At 39.8% G+C, this 18,750-nt stretch overlaps 3 protein-coding genes across 5 annotated transcripts; 1 reads left to right on the plus strand and 2 right to left on the minus strand.

Moving 5' to 3' along the window:
• Positions 1-344: 344 nt before the first annotated feature.
• RB195_000620 (uncharacterized protein) lies at positions 345-7,829 on the plus strand (the record flags this gene model as incomplete). Of its 2 annotated transcripts, XM_064197058.1 has the most annotated exons (12): positions 345-433; positions 1,386-1,470; positions 1,986-2,154; positions 2,392-2,498; positions 2,592-2,711; positions 3,063-3,122; positions 3,181-3,318; positions 3,414-3,548; positions 3,972-4,079; positions 6,709-6,886; positions 7,441-7,573; positions 7,628-7,829. In XM_064197058.1, 12 exons carry the CDS (start codon positions 345-347, stop codon positions 7,827-7,829), a joined length of 1,524 nt encoding a protein of 507 aa, XP_064052939.1. The 2 variants fall into 2 exon arrangements, with proteins under 2 accessions (XP_064052939.1, XP_064052940.1); XM_064197059.1 differs by lacking the exons at positions 345-433; positions 1,386-1,470.
• A 349-nt stretch (positions 7,830-8,178) lies between these two features.
• Positions 8,179-11,672, minus strand: RB195_000621 (uncharacterized protein; the record flags this gene model as incomplete). Of its 2 annotated transcripts, XM_064197060.1 has the most annotated exons (12): positions 8,179-8,309; positions 8,598-8,783; positions 8,890-8,968; positions 9,471-9,646; positions 9,939-10,039; positions 10,098-10,180; positions 10,965-11,035; positions 11,251-11,277; positions 11,313-11,363; positions 11,442-11,444; positions 11,530-11,544; positions 11,651-11,672. In XM_064197060.1, 12 exons carry the CDS (start codon positions 11,670-11,672, stop codon positions 8,179-8,181), a joined length of 945 nt encoding a protein of 314 aa, XP_064052941.1. The 2 variants fall into 2 exon arrangements, with proteins under 2 accessions (XP_064052941.1, XP_013305558.1); XM_013450104.2 differs by lacking the exons at positions 11,442-11,444; positions 11,530-11,544; positions 11,651-11,672 and having other exon boundaries at positions 11,251-11,353.
• A 1,713-nt stretch (positions 11,673-13,385) lies between these two features.
• On the minus strand, positions 13,386-18,269 carry RB195_000622 (uncharacterized protein; the record flags this gene model as incomplete). The annotated part of the gene is made up of 7 exons (XM_013450105.2): positions 13,386-13,493; positions 13,567-13,724; positions 14,031-14,206; positions 14,858-15,048; positions 16,257-16,531; positions 17,932-18,089; positions 18,169-18,269. The coding sequence occupies 7 exons, from the start codon at positions 18,267-18,269 to the stop codon at positions 13,386-13,388; spliced, it is 1,167 nt and encodes a 388-aa protein (XP_013305559.2).
• Positions 18,270-18,750: the final 481 nt, after the last annotated feature.

Consider the following 18,750-nt stretch of genomic DNA (forward strand, 5'->3'; position numbering starts at 1 on the left):
ATGTTGTCTGTTCGCACCATACTCTACTTGTTTTTAGTTTTTTTTTTTTTTCTCAAATCCGAGACGTACTTTCTGTTTTATGTGATAAGCGCGATACTTTGTCGGCTTAAGGTGTTGATGTGATTCAAACTATAGTCGATAATGTTATATGCTACGCGTCTAATAATCTGGGTAATGCATGTGTACTCTGACTAAATTAAGTTCATAGAATGATTTTATTTATATGGAGAGTAGATTACACTTGTTCAAAATTTTCAGCTGTTCCCACATTTCTTATCTGTTACTTGGTAAAATATTTAGGTGGCCTATCTGTTTCGACTGTTGCTTATCTGGTTTCGAGAAATATGGGAGGGTACATTGATGATAACGTAGGCGTACGTAAAGTATTTTATTCTTTTATGGTGCTCTCGGTTGATCCCGTTAATGAAGCGGAGTAATTTTATTGTTGTCTAATTCGTAGTACTGAATGATGGCTTGATTCCTCTTGGTTTTGCCTATTTACTACAGATTCTCAACACGGAATCGATTATTTTATACGCGCTGTTGAAAAAAAAAGAAAAGAATAAGAAAAGTACTGTCTGGGAACCTAGAATCCCTATACTTTTGGTATGGGATTGTTTAATGTTTTTATGGCATTAAGACTAGAAGTTGCGTGATGCATGAGTGGTGAGTGGTATCTGAATGGCAGTGAATTCACTTGCAATCTTTTTTTTTTCCAGCTCTAAGTAAAGCAGTGCATACAAAAAAAAGAAAAGATTGCTTCGCTTCATGGAGAAGAATAATGAAATAGGGAAGAAGGGAAGGGATGAAAAGGAATGATTTAAAAAGAGAAAAACAAGATGTCTGTTATTGACTGAAACATGACGTTTGAAGTGAGGCAATTTTTTTGTTGCGCTTAGAAGTTCGTTAAAGATAATTACCAAGGATAAGTACTTTCTACATTCTAAAGTCGAGGTCGGTGTCAGGCAAAAGTAGCCAGAGTTGAAGATCTTTTGAGGCACAAATTAGTTCCTTCTTAATTGCAAAACCCTTAGATTTTCAGCGTTTTGAGGATGACACTAAGTTTTTGGCAAAGTTGACCTAAAGCAACTCTACTTGCGGTGCAATTGCACAAGCTGCTGCACTCGCTGTGCGCTGCAACCTGAGTGGAGGTGGCGAGTATCCAACGGTGACTGCATACGCAATTGCACCTGAAGTAAAGTAGGCTTGATCCGACCGTATATACGGTTTTTTTTTTTGCAGAAATCAGGACGTTTTGAGAAGAGAAAGCGTGTGGATACGTGTGGATAGTCATAAAGGATTCTCCCAGTTGTCCGTCACCTATCATCTCTCCTTTTTTATCTTTTACCTTGTGATTCGTATGAGCTGAAACTCAGTGGTTTAAGTGCGCTTGAGGTCTTTCTTTGCCGTAAATGTATCCAAAAAGAGGATTTTGTGCCTTGGCGACTTTACTTGTTACTGCTACCGAAGGTACCGGAAAGTGATATCGTATTTTCATCAAAACAAAGCAGAATTAGCCGAATTGAACCCGGCAAACCAACTCTGGAATTTGCCTAAATTCTGTCACAATTTTTTTTAAAGCTATCGTTGATAACAAGTAATGTCGAGTATGCAGTCCTTCTGCTCTCTGGTTTAACATTCAGAACAGAAAGTTAAGGTTGATGTATAAAACAAAGATAGAATGTCATCTTTATTCACAAGAAGAGATTCATAGCTTCGGCATCGGAATTCAGGTGGCTAGTAGAAACCTAAATGCTGACACATTTGAAAATGTGTAAATGACACATTTTTGGAACACTACTACATCTCACTCACAAGTTTCTCTTGAGTTCCATATTCTTTTCATTCGTTCGCGATAGCGCTTTCCGATAAGTGGACCGTACTGTGTCTGAGAGTAACTGCTTATGGATAGTGGTGTAATGGTCTCCTTTTCTGTTTCGAGATATACACTTTTCAATACATTCGATAATAGAGGCACGTTATAGATGGTTCAATCAGAACGTATTGATCTCAACTACATGAACAGATGCAAGAAGTACCTTTTGACGCCACAAGACAAACAAGATGCATTTGAACGTCAGTATTACCATGTTTATGCCACCAGATTAGAGGCCTTGAAGCCGAGGATCATGGAAGGCGGAAAGAATATGTTAGGTTGGTAATTTTCTTACAGTGATCACGTTGATAATAAGATAATTGTAATGGTTAGTTTATTTACGATTGCATTCATAATAGGAATTCTTGTTCACAAAATAGAAGTGTTTTCGACATTGTTGCTTTATTCGATTTAATGATGCCGAATTAATGCATCATAAAACATGGGATATGAAAGAGACGTTTTCAATTAGAAATGGGTCGTGAAAGGCTGGGATGTCATGCTGTATTCTTTAGGTTCCGATATTGAGTATAAACAGCTTGAGGACCTGGAGATGTATGAAAAAGCCTTCGTTATTGGAACCATCGAAAAAAGGATCAGCAAAAGACCTGGCGTGCTGAAGGTAAGTCATGCACTTCCTTTTATATATAATCATTCATAATCCTTTTTAATTTTGTCGAAATATTCCTCATCTTACGTCTTCCACTTAATTCAGGAGATTGCTGAAGAAGAACTTATTCTTCCAGAGGATTACGATGGCGATGAAATGATGTCTATCGTATCAAACAAAGACTTTCTCGAATTCGAAGACGAAAAACAAATAGTCAAATTGGAGGTAGTTCATGTCTACTCAAAACGAAATGATTTTTTTGTTCAAGTGCTTATCAAAGTATTGAAAAAAATCACTATTTTTGATCCTCCTTCTATTGTGAGGTGTTCATGTCATGCGGTGTTCACGATAGCGACGAACCACGCTTTTATCATTTTTTTCCTTTTTCCACCACACGTCTCCTTAAATTGAACGTGAGCATAATTGTATGTGTACGTCTGATTTTTACTAGTAATGAAGCAATCGCTGAACTGTTTTTTTTTAATCGGAGTGGGATGAAGACTGAATAAAAAAATGTTTTCGACGTCTTGTTTTCCAGCTAATCTCGTAGCCAGTGAATATTAATGTTTTTGGCAGGGAAACATCGCTATGGATGATGTGGCAACAGGTTGTACTGTAGGGCTGTATGGATCTCAGGTACATGTTGTATTGTCTTTAAATTTTCCGCAAATTCAACTTTCAAATTCACGTTAAGGTTAAATCTGATGTGTTCAACGTTGAGCAAATAATTTGGCCAACACCATGCCCTCAGCGTCCATGGCCATCCACGAAAACAGGAGGCGTTGTTGCGTTCATCTCAGGATTGGAACTTACCGGCGACGCTGTCAATGACGTCTGTTTAACATTCTCCTTTTCGAAATGTCTGTTTTCCATCGAGTTGCCCTCGCCATTAATAAAAAATCACTTAAGAGATTAACTTATTTATAGGCGGCTGTTACCACAGCTTTTGAGCTGATGTCTCGTTGGCTAAACGACGAAATTTCCGATCATATTGATCAGACGTCAATTTGTTCTCGAATAGAACGGCTTGTTGTGTTGGGAGAGAGTATTGCAATTGGACAGGTTAGAATTCCACATGCTGTGTATGTTATTCCGTATCCTGTCTTCCTCTTTTCTAAGTTGTTTGAGTTCAAAGAATGAGGGAAGGTTCTGAAACATTCTGCTCTAGTAGGAATCTGTAATTTGTCTTCAGAGAGCATGAAGAAAGATGTTGTATCGTATGTATCTTTGGGGCAAATTCAGTGATAATATATCATAATGAAATTAGAGGCTTCTAACACATAAGAAAGCTATCTAAGGTAGAGCTATTGCAATATTTGAGATAGCTGAGTCTAACTATGGTTTGTATATGCTCACTGAACTAAAGTTTTCAGAAATGACAAAGAAAATAAACTTAGCAACTGCCTGTTCATTCGTTATTCACGCAAAAAAGTGATTTTATTTTTTCTCTCTTTACCAAGGAACTATGGCAGCTTCAACTTTCAGGCACAAGAATTTGCATCCGCCGTTCACTATCTCAACCTCACATACAAGGAAGCTTCATCGAATGTTGAAACTATCGCTATACTGGACACCCTCCTCAGCCGAGTATCGGTACGTCTTCTTTCATATCGTTTTTAGTCCAATTTCTGTAGTTAACAGTTGCAACTTTACGAAAATACTGGTAAAGAATCTCAGCGGAAATTTGCTCGGTGGTGTTCGTATTCTTCCCAGAGGTGCTCTTGATTCATATGTTTTTCTTTAAAATATTCATTTATTTCATTTTTTTTTTGTTCTGCGAACGCTGCCCCAAACATTGATTGATCTATTGAAAAAGCGGAAGAAGAGGCATCAAAAGGGACAGTTCCAAACCTGCTTTCATTTAGCCGCATTCTTTAGCAGGTCAGAAATGGTGTACGCCTACAGGATGTAAAAAATCGTGTCGCGAAGCTCTTCTCCCACATCTTGATCGTTAGAAGAACTATTAATGTTACTCTAAGGATTAATTTCTTATCTCATGCAAAACGAATTCGTCAGTTGCATTGGCCATACTAAATGAGGGTACCAAACAGAATTTAAAAACCAACAATTATCGTTTTTGGTAGCAGTTCTATTTTTTTTTTTTGTTAGTGCGGTGTTCCCTTGTACTGATCAAAGCGAAAAATTAACAATAAACACTTGCTTAATTATTGATAAAATCAGTATAAATACTTTCTTGCCTCCATTACAACCGTAGACCAATTCTTTAGCGCCATCTGTTTCTGCATGCTGGTGGATGTGTTATCAAGGGATTAGCGGTCGATGCATCTGAGCGCAAGATCTAGCACATGCGTTCATAATTATGCTCGCTGGTTATACAGGATTACTTCCTCATGATGTAATCGAATTCCTGATAGCGTCACTGGAGTGAACACATGGTAATAATACCACCTTTTTCTTGCTAAGACATAAATTCAGGATATTAGAGTACGTTCAGATTTTGTTGAAGCTTAGTAGAGATAAGGGAGGATAGTGCTAAATCCATGGTGGCGTCCAGAAATTAAGGACTTTTAATTTTTGACGAAAAATAGTGGATTCAATGTGTAGGGTCGAAGAACAGCTCATTTAACGACTAGTTTCTGTAATGTTCGTTCACCTGAGAAGATCACCTTCTCGTGTATGAAAATCGTCCGAAATCCCACAATATTTCTTTATTAGTGTTAAAAGCCATCAGGTTTTTAATTCTTGTCAGGTTGCTCTACTAAATTTTAAAAAATGCTCCTATTTCAGTACAATCAATTGTGTGCTTAGTTATATAGGGGCGGGTATAGCGCTGTAAAAGGTTCACTGTAGCCGTACAGTTGATGGTTTGAAACTGCCCTAGTGCAAACAAAGTCTTTCATCCCTCTGGGGTCAATAAATTAGTACCAGGCTTGTCTGGGAGGATAAAAACACTGACTTGATCATCGGCTGGCACAGCAAGTCATTCCTTAGGCCAACACGCGTTCCAAAACCTCAACGAATTGCAGTAAAACGCATTGACTTATCCGAAGTGGATTGATACACCAGTAACTTTTGACTTTGACTTTAAAAAGCAGCATATCATGAATATGACGTGGTATGGATTTCCCATGGAAAGCTTCTATACAGGGTAGTAGGTTGCGGAAAACCAGATGGTTCCGCTCATCTCTCCGTACTACTTGTGAAAGACGGCCCAGAATCGCTAATGGGTTTTCTCATTTGGACGAGTTGCTATCTGGATCACGTGGATACGAACAAACAATACTCATCCATTTTGACCTAATTCCACTGAGAAATGTTCCTCAGATAAGTGCGAATGTCCTCAGCTCCTGATAAATCGTATAGTTGGAATCAAGTTTGCTCAACCAGAAGCCAGGACCTAGTGAGGAAGATCCCTGGTCGATTGGAACAGCTTCAAAAAACTGAGGGAACGTGTTTGAAGCAAAGCGAGAGTGGCACCTGCGTCGTGTCTAGCCGGTTGAACATATTCCGCGACAGCTGTGACGAAGTACTTACCATATCAGATTGACATTTTCAAATGATGATGGTTCAAAGTTGGTACACGTTATTCTCACTTTGGCAATAATTCCCAGATAATGGCATTATTTCTGAGGAATAAATAAAAGTTTTTTTTTTCTGAGGAATGAATGAAAATTTCGATATTTGTTTTCCACTAAGCACAAGCCACGTGAGTGGGTGTTATCTGTATCGACACTGATAGGTTAACGTTGGATCAAAACAGTTGGGAAGAAAGTAGAAAACGTTTAAAAACTCTGAGAAATCTCTTTGCAATCCTGAGTTTGTTGATAGGACCAAGTAAAATTAGACTAGATTTACACTAGAAACAGTGCACCATCAAAAGTGCATTCACAAGATACTCATCGTCATACGAGATATTCCTTTATACGGAGAAGTCATAAATATTAATTTGAAAGCGACAAAAGAAAAGAACAAGTGGATGGACACTAAAAAAACTGTATTCGCACAGTTTTATCTCGCTAAATAAGCAGCAAACGGCTCAAGTATTGTTTTCCTCGCGTCTTGTTTTACATTGATGAGATATAGTTAGATCACATAGAATCACTGCATAAAAGAAGCAGTAATGGGACAACACCGATTAGTTTCTTCCCCCGGAAAGCAAATAGCTCTTTGTGCTAAAGAAGTTTTTTTTAACGATCTTGTTGAACCTGGTCTTCTTATCGGTTGTGAATGTGAAGGTGTTGCGCTGAATTTTTGCTTTCAGAATAAAGTGAAAGTTGATCTGGTACCGGGAATTGGTGATCCATGTATGCAGCAGATGCCTCAACAACCTATTCATCGTGCTTGTCTGCCTCGAACTTCCGCTAGTGGTGCTGCTCTCTCTTTGGTTACTAATCCATATGAGTTTACGCTTGGCGATCTGGATTTTCTAGCTACCTCAGGTTAGTTTATTCAAGACAAGTGGCTTTCTCTAACTAAAAAATCTATAGCAAAGGATCCGATTTCAACGACAAGGAAAAAGCTGCCACCCTTCTGCGAGACCTTTTGATCAGTTCTGTGGGACTGGCACATCAAATTAATGAAGAGAAAAACCGATAGCAATTACCATTCGGTCGATTTCTTATTGTAGAATTTTATTCAGGATACAGCGACAATGCTCTTTCCGCCGTCTCAATGTACGTAGAGATCCCCTTTTTCTTTATCTGGTTCCTTCAAAACCATCACTCTCAGTCCGTGACCATGATTAGCGCGTCTAACCGTAATAGGTAATTAGGATTGCGCAGGAAGCTATCGCTCTTGCGGCTCTCTGCACGTCCTTCAACTAGATGAGCCGGTTTGTGGCCCCATTCAAATTACGAGATTGTGGGAACTAACTATTAGGATCAATTGTGATCGTTAAAATAACCCAGAAGTTCATAAAAAACTGCCGATGGTGCAAATTTGTCGTAGCAATGTCGCTGGAAAATGTCCCTTTTCGGAGTATCCATTTTTTAAGGTCAAAATATCTCTGATCTTCGTCGTTTGAGTGCTGTTAGCTCAAGTTGTGATCTTATGAAGCACATCCTTTGCTGGCAGCACATCGCGCCTACTTGTCCTGACACAATTGATGGATTTCCCTTTGATAAGAGGTTGACTCCATATAAATAAATCGTCAAATCTTCGAATATCTAGATAGTTTGCAGAGATCCACTCATACTTGACGGTGCATTTCCTCATATCCTTGTCGCCGGAAACCAGCCGTTACCAGAATCTCAGTGGTATGAAGGGCAGAACGGAGAAAAATGTCTCATGATTTCTGTACCTCGTTTCTCAAAAACTCAACTTCTTGTTCTTCTTGACCTCGACAACATGGATGTTATGTTTGAGCATTTCTCAACTGAATAACTACCGTTTTTCTCTACGCTTCTTTCTTTTCGACATATCTTCTTTTAAGCATTTCACGATCCTCACATTGGCATCTATACAGTACTTCATGTTCTCATACCTAGTGGTTGATTGGTAAATAGAAAACCAATGTGTAACGTGTATAATGGCGGATGTTTGCCATTCGGCTATGTTATCACGCACATAGTCTATTTGCCTCACACGTCGTGTTAATCGCTTTTAATTTACTCAGAATCTTTAATTTGAATAATTTCGCATAAATGGTTTTATTCAGATATACTTGAAACATATGCCTATGGGTTATCACCCCTGTGATTTAAAATTCATGAATGGAATGTTGATATATCACTTAGGAAGTCTGCGACTTCGACAACGTTGTGAATTTATTGTGGGCTGCCTGTAGCTCAGCATACAATCTGTCAAGACCATGAATGTAGTTAGTATCAAGTTGATTGTTTGATGGATAAACATGAGAGAAATCTGAAATAAAATAAGAATACAAGCGCTAAACATCAAATAACATAAGGTCAAGTACAACTGATAAAGGTATTAAGCATAATACGTTGGTATTTTGCGTACGTACTAAGAAATAGCAGTCATTCTGTTCGTAGTTGTACGCATTTCAGGGAGCTGTACAGTGGAAACAATGACTTTTTTTTCTCTATTCTATGAGGAACTACTCTCAATGCTAATTTTTCATCTCTAACAGAGGTATGTCTGAGGTGTCTCTTCTTGATGCAAATAACATATTCGCGAACTTGAACTCACCGATCATAACTATTTGGACATTTGGTGGCATGGAAGGATCGTTTTCATATACAAACAGCAGAGAAGACGCATAAAACTGGAATGACTTCTGAGTCGCAAACCATTTCCTGACTCCGTTCACTTTTGTCAGTACTTCAGACGTCAAACGTGGATCAACACCTCGACCGCTGAGAAACTCAAGAAGGCCTGAATGATAAAAGTTTGAAGTTCATCGAAATGTACATGAATGCTACAATACAAATGGCAGATATACACCTGTCATCTGTACCGTTTACATGCCACATTCGTTTACCATCTAGGACATTTTTCTCGTCATGAGCTTTTCCCCATTCTTTGTCTTTGACAACTACTTCGCCAGAAGTGCGATGCATCTGAAGAAGTTTGCAACGTTTCAAGTCGTAAATCACAGCAAAATTACAGCAAAGCATCAAAGAATCAAGGAGCGGATTAGGATTAGAAGGGATGCACGCTACAGGGAAGTCCCACGGAAAACTGCCAGGCTTGTAGGCATCTTTTGGATGTTTGTGACCGGAAAGAACGGCATTATCTTTTTCGCGGCATCTCGCTTGTGGTCGCCATAAACGGCGGGTCTTTTTTCCCAATGGCTCGTCGCTTCAACAGTGGCTGAATAACCGGTAATTAGGGAGACGGATCGGGATCACACCGACACGACTGTTGCCATGTGCTGGTACTTCGCTTAGGATTCGAATCAAGACGGCGGAAACAGCGCACAGCTGTTGCGGAATGATCGCCTTGCCTTTCTAACTCGTTTTCTTACACGATCGGAAGTGACACCTGGTGCCGAATGGCTCAGAAGATGTCAGCCGGCTGATTCAAAATAGAAGATCCTTGTGACCAACGAGTTTGACTTACCCTGTAGCCAAGCAGTCTAAATCCAAGAATCTTCTGTGGTGGATATTTCGTTAATTCTTTCTCTCTTTTTACTTCATTAGCGAGAGGATCGTAAGTAATCTTGCCCATCTTCACATCCAGAATAGCAGGTCGAGAGTAAACATTTGTCACATCCTCGAGGATCATGAAGTCGTGATCTAAAACAAAATTTTAGAAACCATTATATAATATGTAAGGTGGAAGAAATAATTTTTATGTGACGTCACTGCACACCATCAATGTGTATACGGCACTAAAACAGCAAAGAGTTCTCAAATTATAAGAAAACAGTTGTTTTGTTTATTTTTTATGTGTGACTTCTAATTTCTGTATGAAGGAAACAGTCGTCTACACTTCTAGGATGTTGCTCCTCTTCCTCAAATAACTTGACATCTTTGAAAAGGCATTTCAGAGAAGATTATTAAAAAAAGCAGACTAAATCTACCGTACCCTCTTTATCTATCATGACAGACGTAAGGCCGTAAAAGACAGGAGTCAACTCAGCAAGTCCTTTCACGTCTTGAACATTAACTTCTGCCCATCCATCTAGTCTGAACAGTAAATAATCTTTGCATCAAAACTCCAACACGTAAATTTGATTTAGTCGACTTGGTATCTCCTCCACCACTGTCACTCGCTTGTCCGGAAGTCGACTGACGCAACGCCCTTTCGAGCATCTTGTAGACATTGACCTGAAGATGTCACTCTCACTTCATTGCGTAACATTGCGTAGCCGCAGATACACGAGAATATCCTGGATACCGCAGTGATATAGCATGAATGCCATAGTACAAATGAAAGAACAAGTGCACTTTTCCAAAAAAGAAAAGAACTGTTGATTTTTTTCACTGCTCAGTTAATCTCCTCTTGTTTATTCCCTTTCCACTCTTCTTCCTCTTTTTTTTTTGTGAGCGGTAGAATTGTTTAACATTTGAAAACATAATATAGATATAGAGATATCAAAAAATCCCAAAAGGGGGTGGGACTTGGTTCTCCAAACAGACGAGATGAGAGGGCACAACCCACATCTGCACTCAAAGAATAAAGCCGATCCCAGAGTGAAATGAACTTCAATCTATCAATCTAGAGGATAAGCCATATTCATGCAGTCTCTTCCAACGTTTTTGTCCCAATAGTCTAAGCTTTAGAACATTTGCGCATGGCTGCAACGCAGTTAAGCTGGCGTTTAGCAACGATCATCAAAAGATGTTGTATATGCAGTCGCCGCAACCGGATAAATGTCAACCGGATAAATGTGATAGTCAACCGGATAAATGTGCTGTGTGAAGGAGTTATTATTATTAAGTATTAAGTGTTATTAGTATTAAGTATTAAGCAGAGAAAGAGCGCACGTTGCTCCCGATACGTCACGGCTCCTAAGTGGAGGCAAATAGACTCGAATGTGTTGTTAACTCAATCAATATAAGTCTACTTTTTACTTTGAAGGGATAAAAAAAGAGTGACGTAGCACTTTACCTCACATTCTCCACGAAATCCTTCTTGTTTGGGCTTCAAAATCTTATCGCTGCCATGCTTTTTCAGAATGCCTAAACTTCTTTAATATAATCATTCCAATGAGACTCTGAAATGGTCTGAGAATGAGGAGCCTGAGACAATAAATGATGAAGTGAGTAATGAGTTAATAGAGAGAGAACTGAAGTAAATAACGTTTGAATGAGCTAACACCTGTGCAAACATGATGGGTGTGGCAGCAGAGCAAATGCAGTGAAGCTTCAAAGTCGAGATACGCTCTAAATCATACCTATTTCTCTCTTTCCATTTTTGATAACTGAGGGGTGATGACCAGCAATTTGATCTGCAAACCATTCATACGAAGGCGGTAACTCCTGCTCGGGTATATCCATCTAATGATCACTGAAAATTCGATCAATAAAAAAAAGAAGAAGTCTGTATTACCGCACAGTGTTGATGTGAACGTCAATGCTTGCTTACCAACTGAGTTACGAAATAATGACTGTCAGCAAACTGCTTGGGCAAGGCGACCGCATTGACCGCAGAAATATAAGTTTTACGAACTCACGAAAATGAGTGATTACTGAAATGAGTCATTTTTGATATTTTTGTAATCTTGTCAACACAATAACACCAAATTCGAGACGGTACATCAAATTGACAGTACGTATATCAGATATTAAACTCACTAAGCGTACACCACTGCACCATGCATAATAGATAAATACTTTGAATGTTATTCAAAATGAAATTTCAGCACGGTTTCCTGTATTTATAATAACGAAACAAAGAAAACGTTCAAACAATTAATTGTTTGGTACGGTTCCATGTAAGAACCGGTCTGATGACGATGGATTCGCTTCAATTTTTACAACTGTTTGGGCCACCTTTACGCGATTGTTGCCAACCATAATTTGATGAAAACAACTTATAGTCTCTCACTTAAAACAACGAGAGAAATTAACTGTGTGGCCCATTAGAAATGCATGAATGTCATGCACCGACAACAGTGGAGGTACTATTTTTGTCGTTGTTGTGAAATCTGCGTGCATAAGCGGAGCTTTGAAGCAAAGCCAGGACGGTTGTCAATGTCGGCAGGAGCCAATATGCTGGATCAGGGAATTTTACAACTTTTTGCAGTCATGCCGTAGTCCCCGAATAAACCGTTAGGATATTTTGAGATTAGAAAACTCGCTACGGTTTCTGAAGTTAATGGCCGTTTGTCAGGAAAAAAGATAACTTTAAAAGGAACAGGTTAGCAAAACATCTCTCTGATTGCGACTTCTACTTATTAGAATTGCAGTTGCAGAAACATAACGCTTATAGGTTATACGCGATAAAAACGTATAAAGACATCAGAAAACGGCGAAATAGCATCTAAGATAGTTCAAAAACCATTCAGTTGTGCAGTGAAAACGTTTTCCTAACTTTACATAACCTTCCATGTGTTAGACGAATTCTGCCACTGCCTGGGATGTTTTTTTTTTACTGGATTGCACTCGAACACATTTTAAAACCACCGTTGCTAATAAAATACTAACTTACGGCACAAGTTTGCTAAATATCTCGTTACGATCGACAAAGTCAAATAAAGAGCAGTAAAATGAGCAATGAACGTTCATATGCAGTGGAGTACGACAGAAACGAATTCCAATACGGATTGATTCAACACGATCACACTGTATTTTCATGTTCGTGGAGTTGCGCACACTATTCTACAATGTTCTTGGCAAGAAGTAGAACGGGAGCACACTTTCTACTAATTAACCCCCGTTTATCTTGTACATAGAAGATACGTCTATGGACATCTGCAACTTTTATCTACAAAAATGACCAAAAGAAAAGTCGTCCACGAACATAGAGGAGTGATGGGAGGGATTTTGATTGATGTTGCGAACACCGAGATGACTTCTATCAAGGTAAGAGAAGATGACACCTGCGATAACGTTCGGCGTTCGAACTCTCGCAAAATTCTTAGTTTTCACATTATTAGGCGTACAAAACCGTTCCACCTCTATACGCCGCTTAGTCACAACCTATTTGGTCCAAATCCACAGATTACACAGACACCTGCCGGATGTGCATAAACACGCTGTCGCCTACGTTCACACGCACACAACCTCTTGTTTGAACAAAATTGAAGGGCTACCGTACTCTGTCTAGTATTGGAACACGACACCTGCACATATGACTGAAGCTCCTTATGTATAAAAGTTTATCGTATTCATGCAAAATAATATGTATATACGCTGATAAAAGAACAAGAAAAGATCACATGATGGAGAAGAAAGAACGAGAAATGTATCGAGAATACAAAGTGGCAGCGATGTGAAAACAATCTGTCAATGATCGATGCCGAGGAATACCAGAAATGTGATGTGTGCCCCGACTAGGAAATGACCATGAAGAAAACCCTGCTCAGCACTAGAGATGGTTAGGGAACTGAGGATATCCGGAAGGACACACAATTGTCGGAATCTCCTCAAATTGTGTCGAGTTGTGCGCTGCCACATTCATATATGTGTGGTTTTCCTGAATGAGAACGTTGTTCATGAGGTAATACAGCTGAGCTTTATTGACAAGCAGTTTTAAACGACTAGCTCACTTTTATTTGTTCAGGTTCACTTAGACTCCCTGGCTCTTCATTGGAATCTGTGACGGGAGATGGAGAATAGGCCGAATCTGAACCTTCAACAGGAGTGGAAGTTCGGATTTCTTTGCGCTTGGTACGGCGCCTACGTCGAGTTCGTATGTGTTCAATCACTGAAACAGATGAACCCTAGTCTGAGTATCTTGGTCAAGAATTACAAGTGATAAACGGAAATTAATTTCATTGAATTTGCTTTTCATTACGATTTCATGACGAATAAATACGACGTCGATAATGACGCATCCAATACCCGACAAAGAACATATAGTACAATGTCGGCATTTCTTTTACTTGAGACTCTACCCGTTTCAGTTCTGTCGACTTCTACGTTTAGAATATGAGCTCTCCTATCTGTCGATCAGTTATGTTTAAAAAGACTAGAAGTACTGTTTCAGTTATGCATAATAAAATCTGGTTACCTTCAACTTTTCCCGGCAAACACTCTGGAGGATCAATGGGACCGTAGTTGAGACACTCCGAAGAAGAGCTGATTTGGATTCGCTCGCATTTAAGATGCCTCCGGGGCTCGCGCTCTTCAGCAACGATGCGTCGATGTTCACGGTCTTCGACATGTTTTACCCGTGTATTCGGATATCTGCAAAAGTACCAATGAGGGGTTGACAAGCAAGGATGAGACGCAAAGGCCGCAATTAAGATGACGTTCGCTTCGGTTACGCAACAACTTCTCAGCATACCATAATAGTTTCCACGGATGCTCAATACGGCACTATTTAGCGTCAAATTCCTGCTCGTATGAGGGCAGGAGCAACAAAGGAAATGTATGAACGATTCAAAATCATTGACATCATCTCACAGAGATTCTAGACGAGATAATATGAGAGAAACAGTATCTAACTGTTTCACAACATCCATCATTGGAATGTCCAGAAGCAACTGAAGGTGTCAAGAGCTCGCAGCAACTCTGACATGTTGTGACACTTGACTCAAGGTAATTAAGAGAGATCGATGCTATTCATCAAGGGCAAACGGGGACAACTCAACACAATAGAGCATCATGATTCATAGAGCCCCCTGGTGATTTTAATTAACTCAGCTAACTATGTGGCAAACTTAGCACCTGTACTTCTTAGCAATTCTCAACGACATCACGGACCCCACATTGACAGAAACTATCCAGAGCGCTAAAGTGAGCAGCAGATGGGAGAAAAGTGAGAGCCGTGCGAAGGAATCGATGGCGGACGCATGTAAAACGCGTCAGAATGTGAGATTGGCGCAAACCACGAACCTGGATGTAATTTGTGCCGCAGGCTTACGATTCCATGCGTCGACGGCCATCTTTGCAGAGAACTGTACGGGTTGTGGTGAGCAAGGTTGTTGTGGTTTTCTCGAGAAAATACGAGCGATGAAACCGAAACGTTCCTTCTTCTCCGGTTCTGGCTGGATGATTGACATCCCAGTCTGGCACTCTACGGCTACCTGGAATAAGGATTGTGGAGCTTACCGCCGCTAGATCTTAGAGGAGAGGCTGCGTGATGCGAAATGGATTTTACTTTTTCTATTGAACCTCTGATGCTGATATGGAACTGTTCAAAAGATTGGGAGTTTGGATGCGGCATGTGGCTATGGATGTTCCACTCATTAATCCAAGAAAAAAAGAAGCCGAAGGATTACGGATTACTGTTTCTGTGCACGATTTTCACGTTAATGTTGTTTTTGACCAGTTCAAAGTTTGACGAACTGAAGAGATATCGTTGCTCTTCATGAGGACTTCACATTACTTTTTATTTTAATATTGATTTCACTGATATTGATGTGTGTGTGTGGAAAGTGGATTTTGTTCCGGATTTGGTATACACATCTACTAATGACTTGCCAGTCCGACATGAACGTATTTATGTCAACTATAGCCGTTAAGAACTCTGTTAGGTAAGGAGGTTGTTAGCACAAATCCTACAGGCTGAACAAAACTACTGTCTCTTTTGCAGCAGCCTTATATTTGTTTTCTTTTCGCAGGGCAACGGATGTAAACGTAAAATCGAGAGATTTTCAGCTGCTGACAATAAGTACTCTGTTCTTCATTCCTATAGGCTTTGGATACCATTTAAATTCGTTGCCGTGTACTATTTTCTGGAAAGGGCAATATTCTGTACTAGCACACCGACGACACTCTGCACCACTGATGGGTTATATCTTATTTCAAGGATTATTTTTCTTATGTACAAATGTGCAGGGTGTCTGGATTTTTCCATAGAGGATGAATACCCTAGGAAAGTTCTATTAGTAGCACACCGACGACATTTTGCATCATTGATGGGTTATATCTTCCTTAAAGGATTATTCTTCTCCCACAGATTTGCAGAGTATCTTTTAGAGTATTTTTTCCCAAAGAGATTTATTAACTCAAAATAAAAATTGGTGTGGTATCTTGGATAGGTGGGAAGGGAAATCTATTTCTTATCTCTGGCGGCTTTATTATCATTTATTTATTATATTCAGTGGTCAGAAGCACGCTGGTTCCTGGAGACTTCAATGAAAAAGGGAAGCCACGAATTGCCGTCAAAATGTTAAACTATATTAAGAAGTACGTTTAGTACAAGTCCTAAATGTTTAAAGCAGCTCATAAATGGTTGTTTACGTTTCCAAGAATATTTTTCAAGTAATTTATTCTCATGTCTCTTGCTTACCTTCGTTTGAGATGGAGATTGTGCTGGAACGGAAACGAACAGATGGTCACCCATTTTATAGACGAGCCCTGTTGCGGTAAGATTTGACACAGTCAATTTCACCATTTCAACTGTCGGTGGAGCCACATACGGACAATTTCGTATCACATATTGTCGAACAGCAGCGATTGTTGTCGCCTTACCGGTACGGTTTAGACTTACGATCGCGTCGCAAAGTACATCGGCAAGTGGCACGAAATGCATCTGCTCAACTGTCTGTATCGCACCCATCTCACCTGAAATGAAACGTTTCTGGTTGTGTGTGTGGTGTGTGTCGTAATGTTGTGCTCTTATCTTCGTATACTTTCAACGTCAAGTACCAAACACATCTGTTCCGCACCTGTACAAGCGTATCGCATTGCACGTACGGCAACAGGTGCTCTTACCGATCGAAACTCCGCAAAAGAAAGCAATTAACCGCATTGACGTAATCTGGACCATATATCTTCGCAGCATGTAACGCAAATTTGCATATGTTTCTCGAGGTGAAGCGCTGATCTATTAGAGTCCTGGTGGTGCGCGAAACGTCGAGGTCTGTCGGGAGCCTTTTGAACCTATACCCCAGGGTTTTTCTTTGAGGCTGCGAAAGAAAAAGAGGGTTTGGTTTAAGAACAAAAGAGTTTTATCATTTGTGTGTCCTCAGGGAGTTGGAGGCTAACTGAGGCATGGATGGCGATTATAAGAAGCAAAAAGGGAATTTCCCAGAAACCCTACCAGTAACGTTAAAGTTAGGCGAAGTCCTGCAAAACTAGCTCAATCATCGGCAACTTACTAAGTCAAGCGATCACAACGATCTCAATGGATCGGCACCATCTGAGGGATTTAAAACATTGAAAAAACTTCCAATTAGAGTAATACTATTGTGTTATCCGAGCCCTTAAACGACTTTTTCTCAGAAATTCAGCAAGAAAACTTTTCCATTAGTTCTGTACTTTTTTGGATTGTCATGGATTTTACAGGTTTTTTTTTTCTTGAAAAGGATACCTCTTTTTAAGAATTTCACCGACTCTTTTTTTTCTATGATCTGGTTTGGTGAAATCTCAATTATCTAGATAGTGATAAATATAAAGACGTGCAGACACCAGCGGTAGAATATTTGGCGCCCAGGTTTGACAGCATTGCTAAGAGGAAACGAAAACGTTTGTGACCACAAGTTCCCATCATCGATTACTCTTTTTTTATAATTTCTTGTCTCTAGACAATCGTCTGTTCACCTCGGAACCAAACATCGGAAAAAAACGAGAAAAAAGAACATGGTGGTCAATTAGATCATAAATCTGGCGACCTCAAGGTGTTACAGCGGTGGTTATAGTGTACAATTAGCACAACATGGCGCTAGCAAAAGACAACATCAAAGTTGTACCGACACGAGCCAAAAACGCTTTCAGCAAGGATAAGGATTACGGTGAAGTTTTTTGCGCGGACAGGGACGAGAAAAACGGTTAGCGACAAGATAAAAGACGATGTAAATGGCGGTGAGATGAGTTCAAGGAGTATCCGTTGGCGGAGAGGAGGGGATTACTACTATTCTCTTAGTCCTTTAATGCCCATACAGTAGAACGGTGATGACGGTTTGAAGAGCACAAATATGAGATGTCAAGATTAGTGGTGTAATTTCGTGATAGGAACCACATACCAAGTGAAGTGATACGATAACCATCGGCTGGTTTCAACACTCGACGAGCCCAAGCGGTTCGTAACGCGTGAAGATGTGTGATCGGTGCAGAAACGAATACAGTACATGGTCGCATGAATCCCATGAAGATCAGTGATTCAGCTGCGTGAACAAGTTCCCTGAAAATTCCCTAACTGAAATCCTAGAGACAAAAACACAGAACAGAACGAGAGAAAACAGTAACGATTAAGTACCAACCTGTTCCAGAAACTGTATTTGTTCGCTTGGACGAAATTTTCGAATAGGCGTCGACCATTTTTGGTTTTTGGACCATCGAAGGTGATAGCCAAGCAGGACATCACTTAATGCCAATAATCCTGCTATGCTGTTCAAATGTTGAGGGATCCTTCGCCAAGCGCCGCCCACTCGTCCCGCCCCGCTGACGGGACCATATCGGAGGTGAGATCAGCCTCGAACGAGTTAGGAATGTAGCAGCAACGACAGATGTAGGACAAATTGTTGCTGTAAGTGGCAATGAATTTTAAAAAAAAGTAGTGTCAGACACAGTACACCTTTTTTGGGGTTTTCAATTCAATTTTTATATTCTACAATTACGGAGTGCCAGAATAATTAGTCGAATAGGTTGCCGGATAACTCATTTTCCAGAGTATCTGCATTTGTCCTTCTTTTTTGTACACTTCTTAAAAAAAATTAAATAATAAGGCGAGAAGGCCGATAGTTTTCCTCTGGAAAGGCTAAACAAAAGGATCTAAGTACAAGTTACTGTGTTCCTAGGATTGCAGCTCTTTTTTCGACATTTTATTTTTCCGAAAAAGAGGG

Source organism: Necator americanus, chromosome IV (genome assembly GCF_031761385.1).
Source record: "Necator americanus strain Aroian chromosome IV, whole genome shotgun sequence".
Classification (NCBI taxonomy): domain Eukaryota; kingdom Metazoa; phylum Nematoda; class Chromadorea; order Rhabditida; family Ancylostomatidae; genus Necator; species Necator americanus.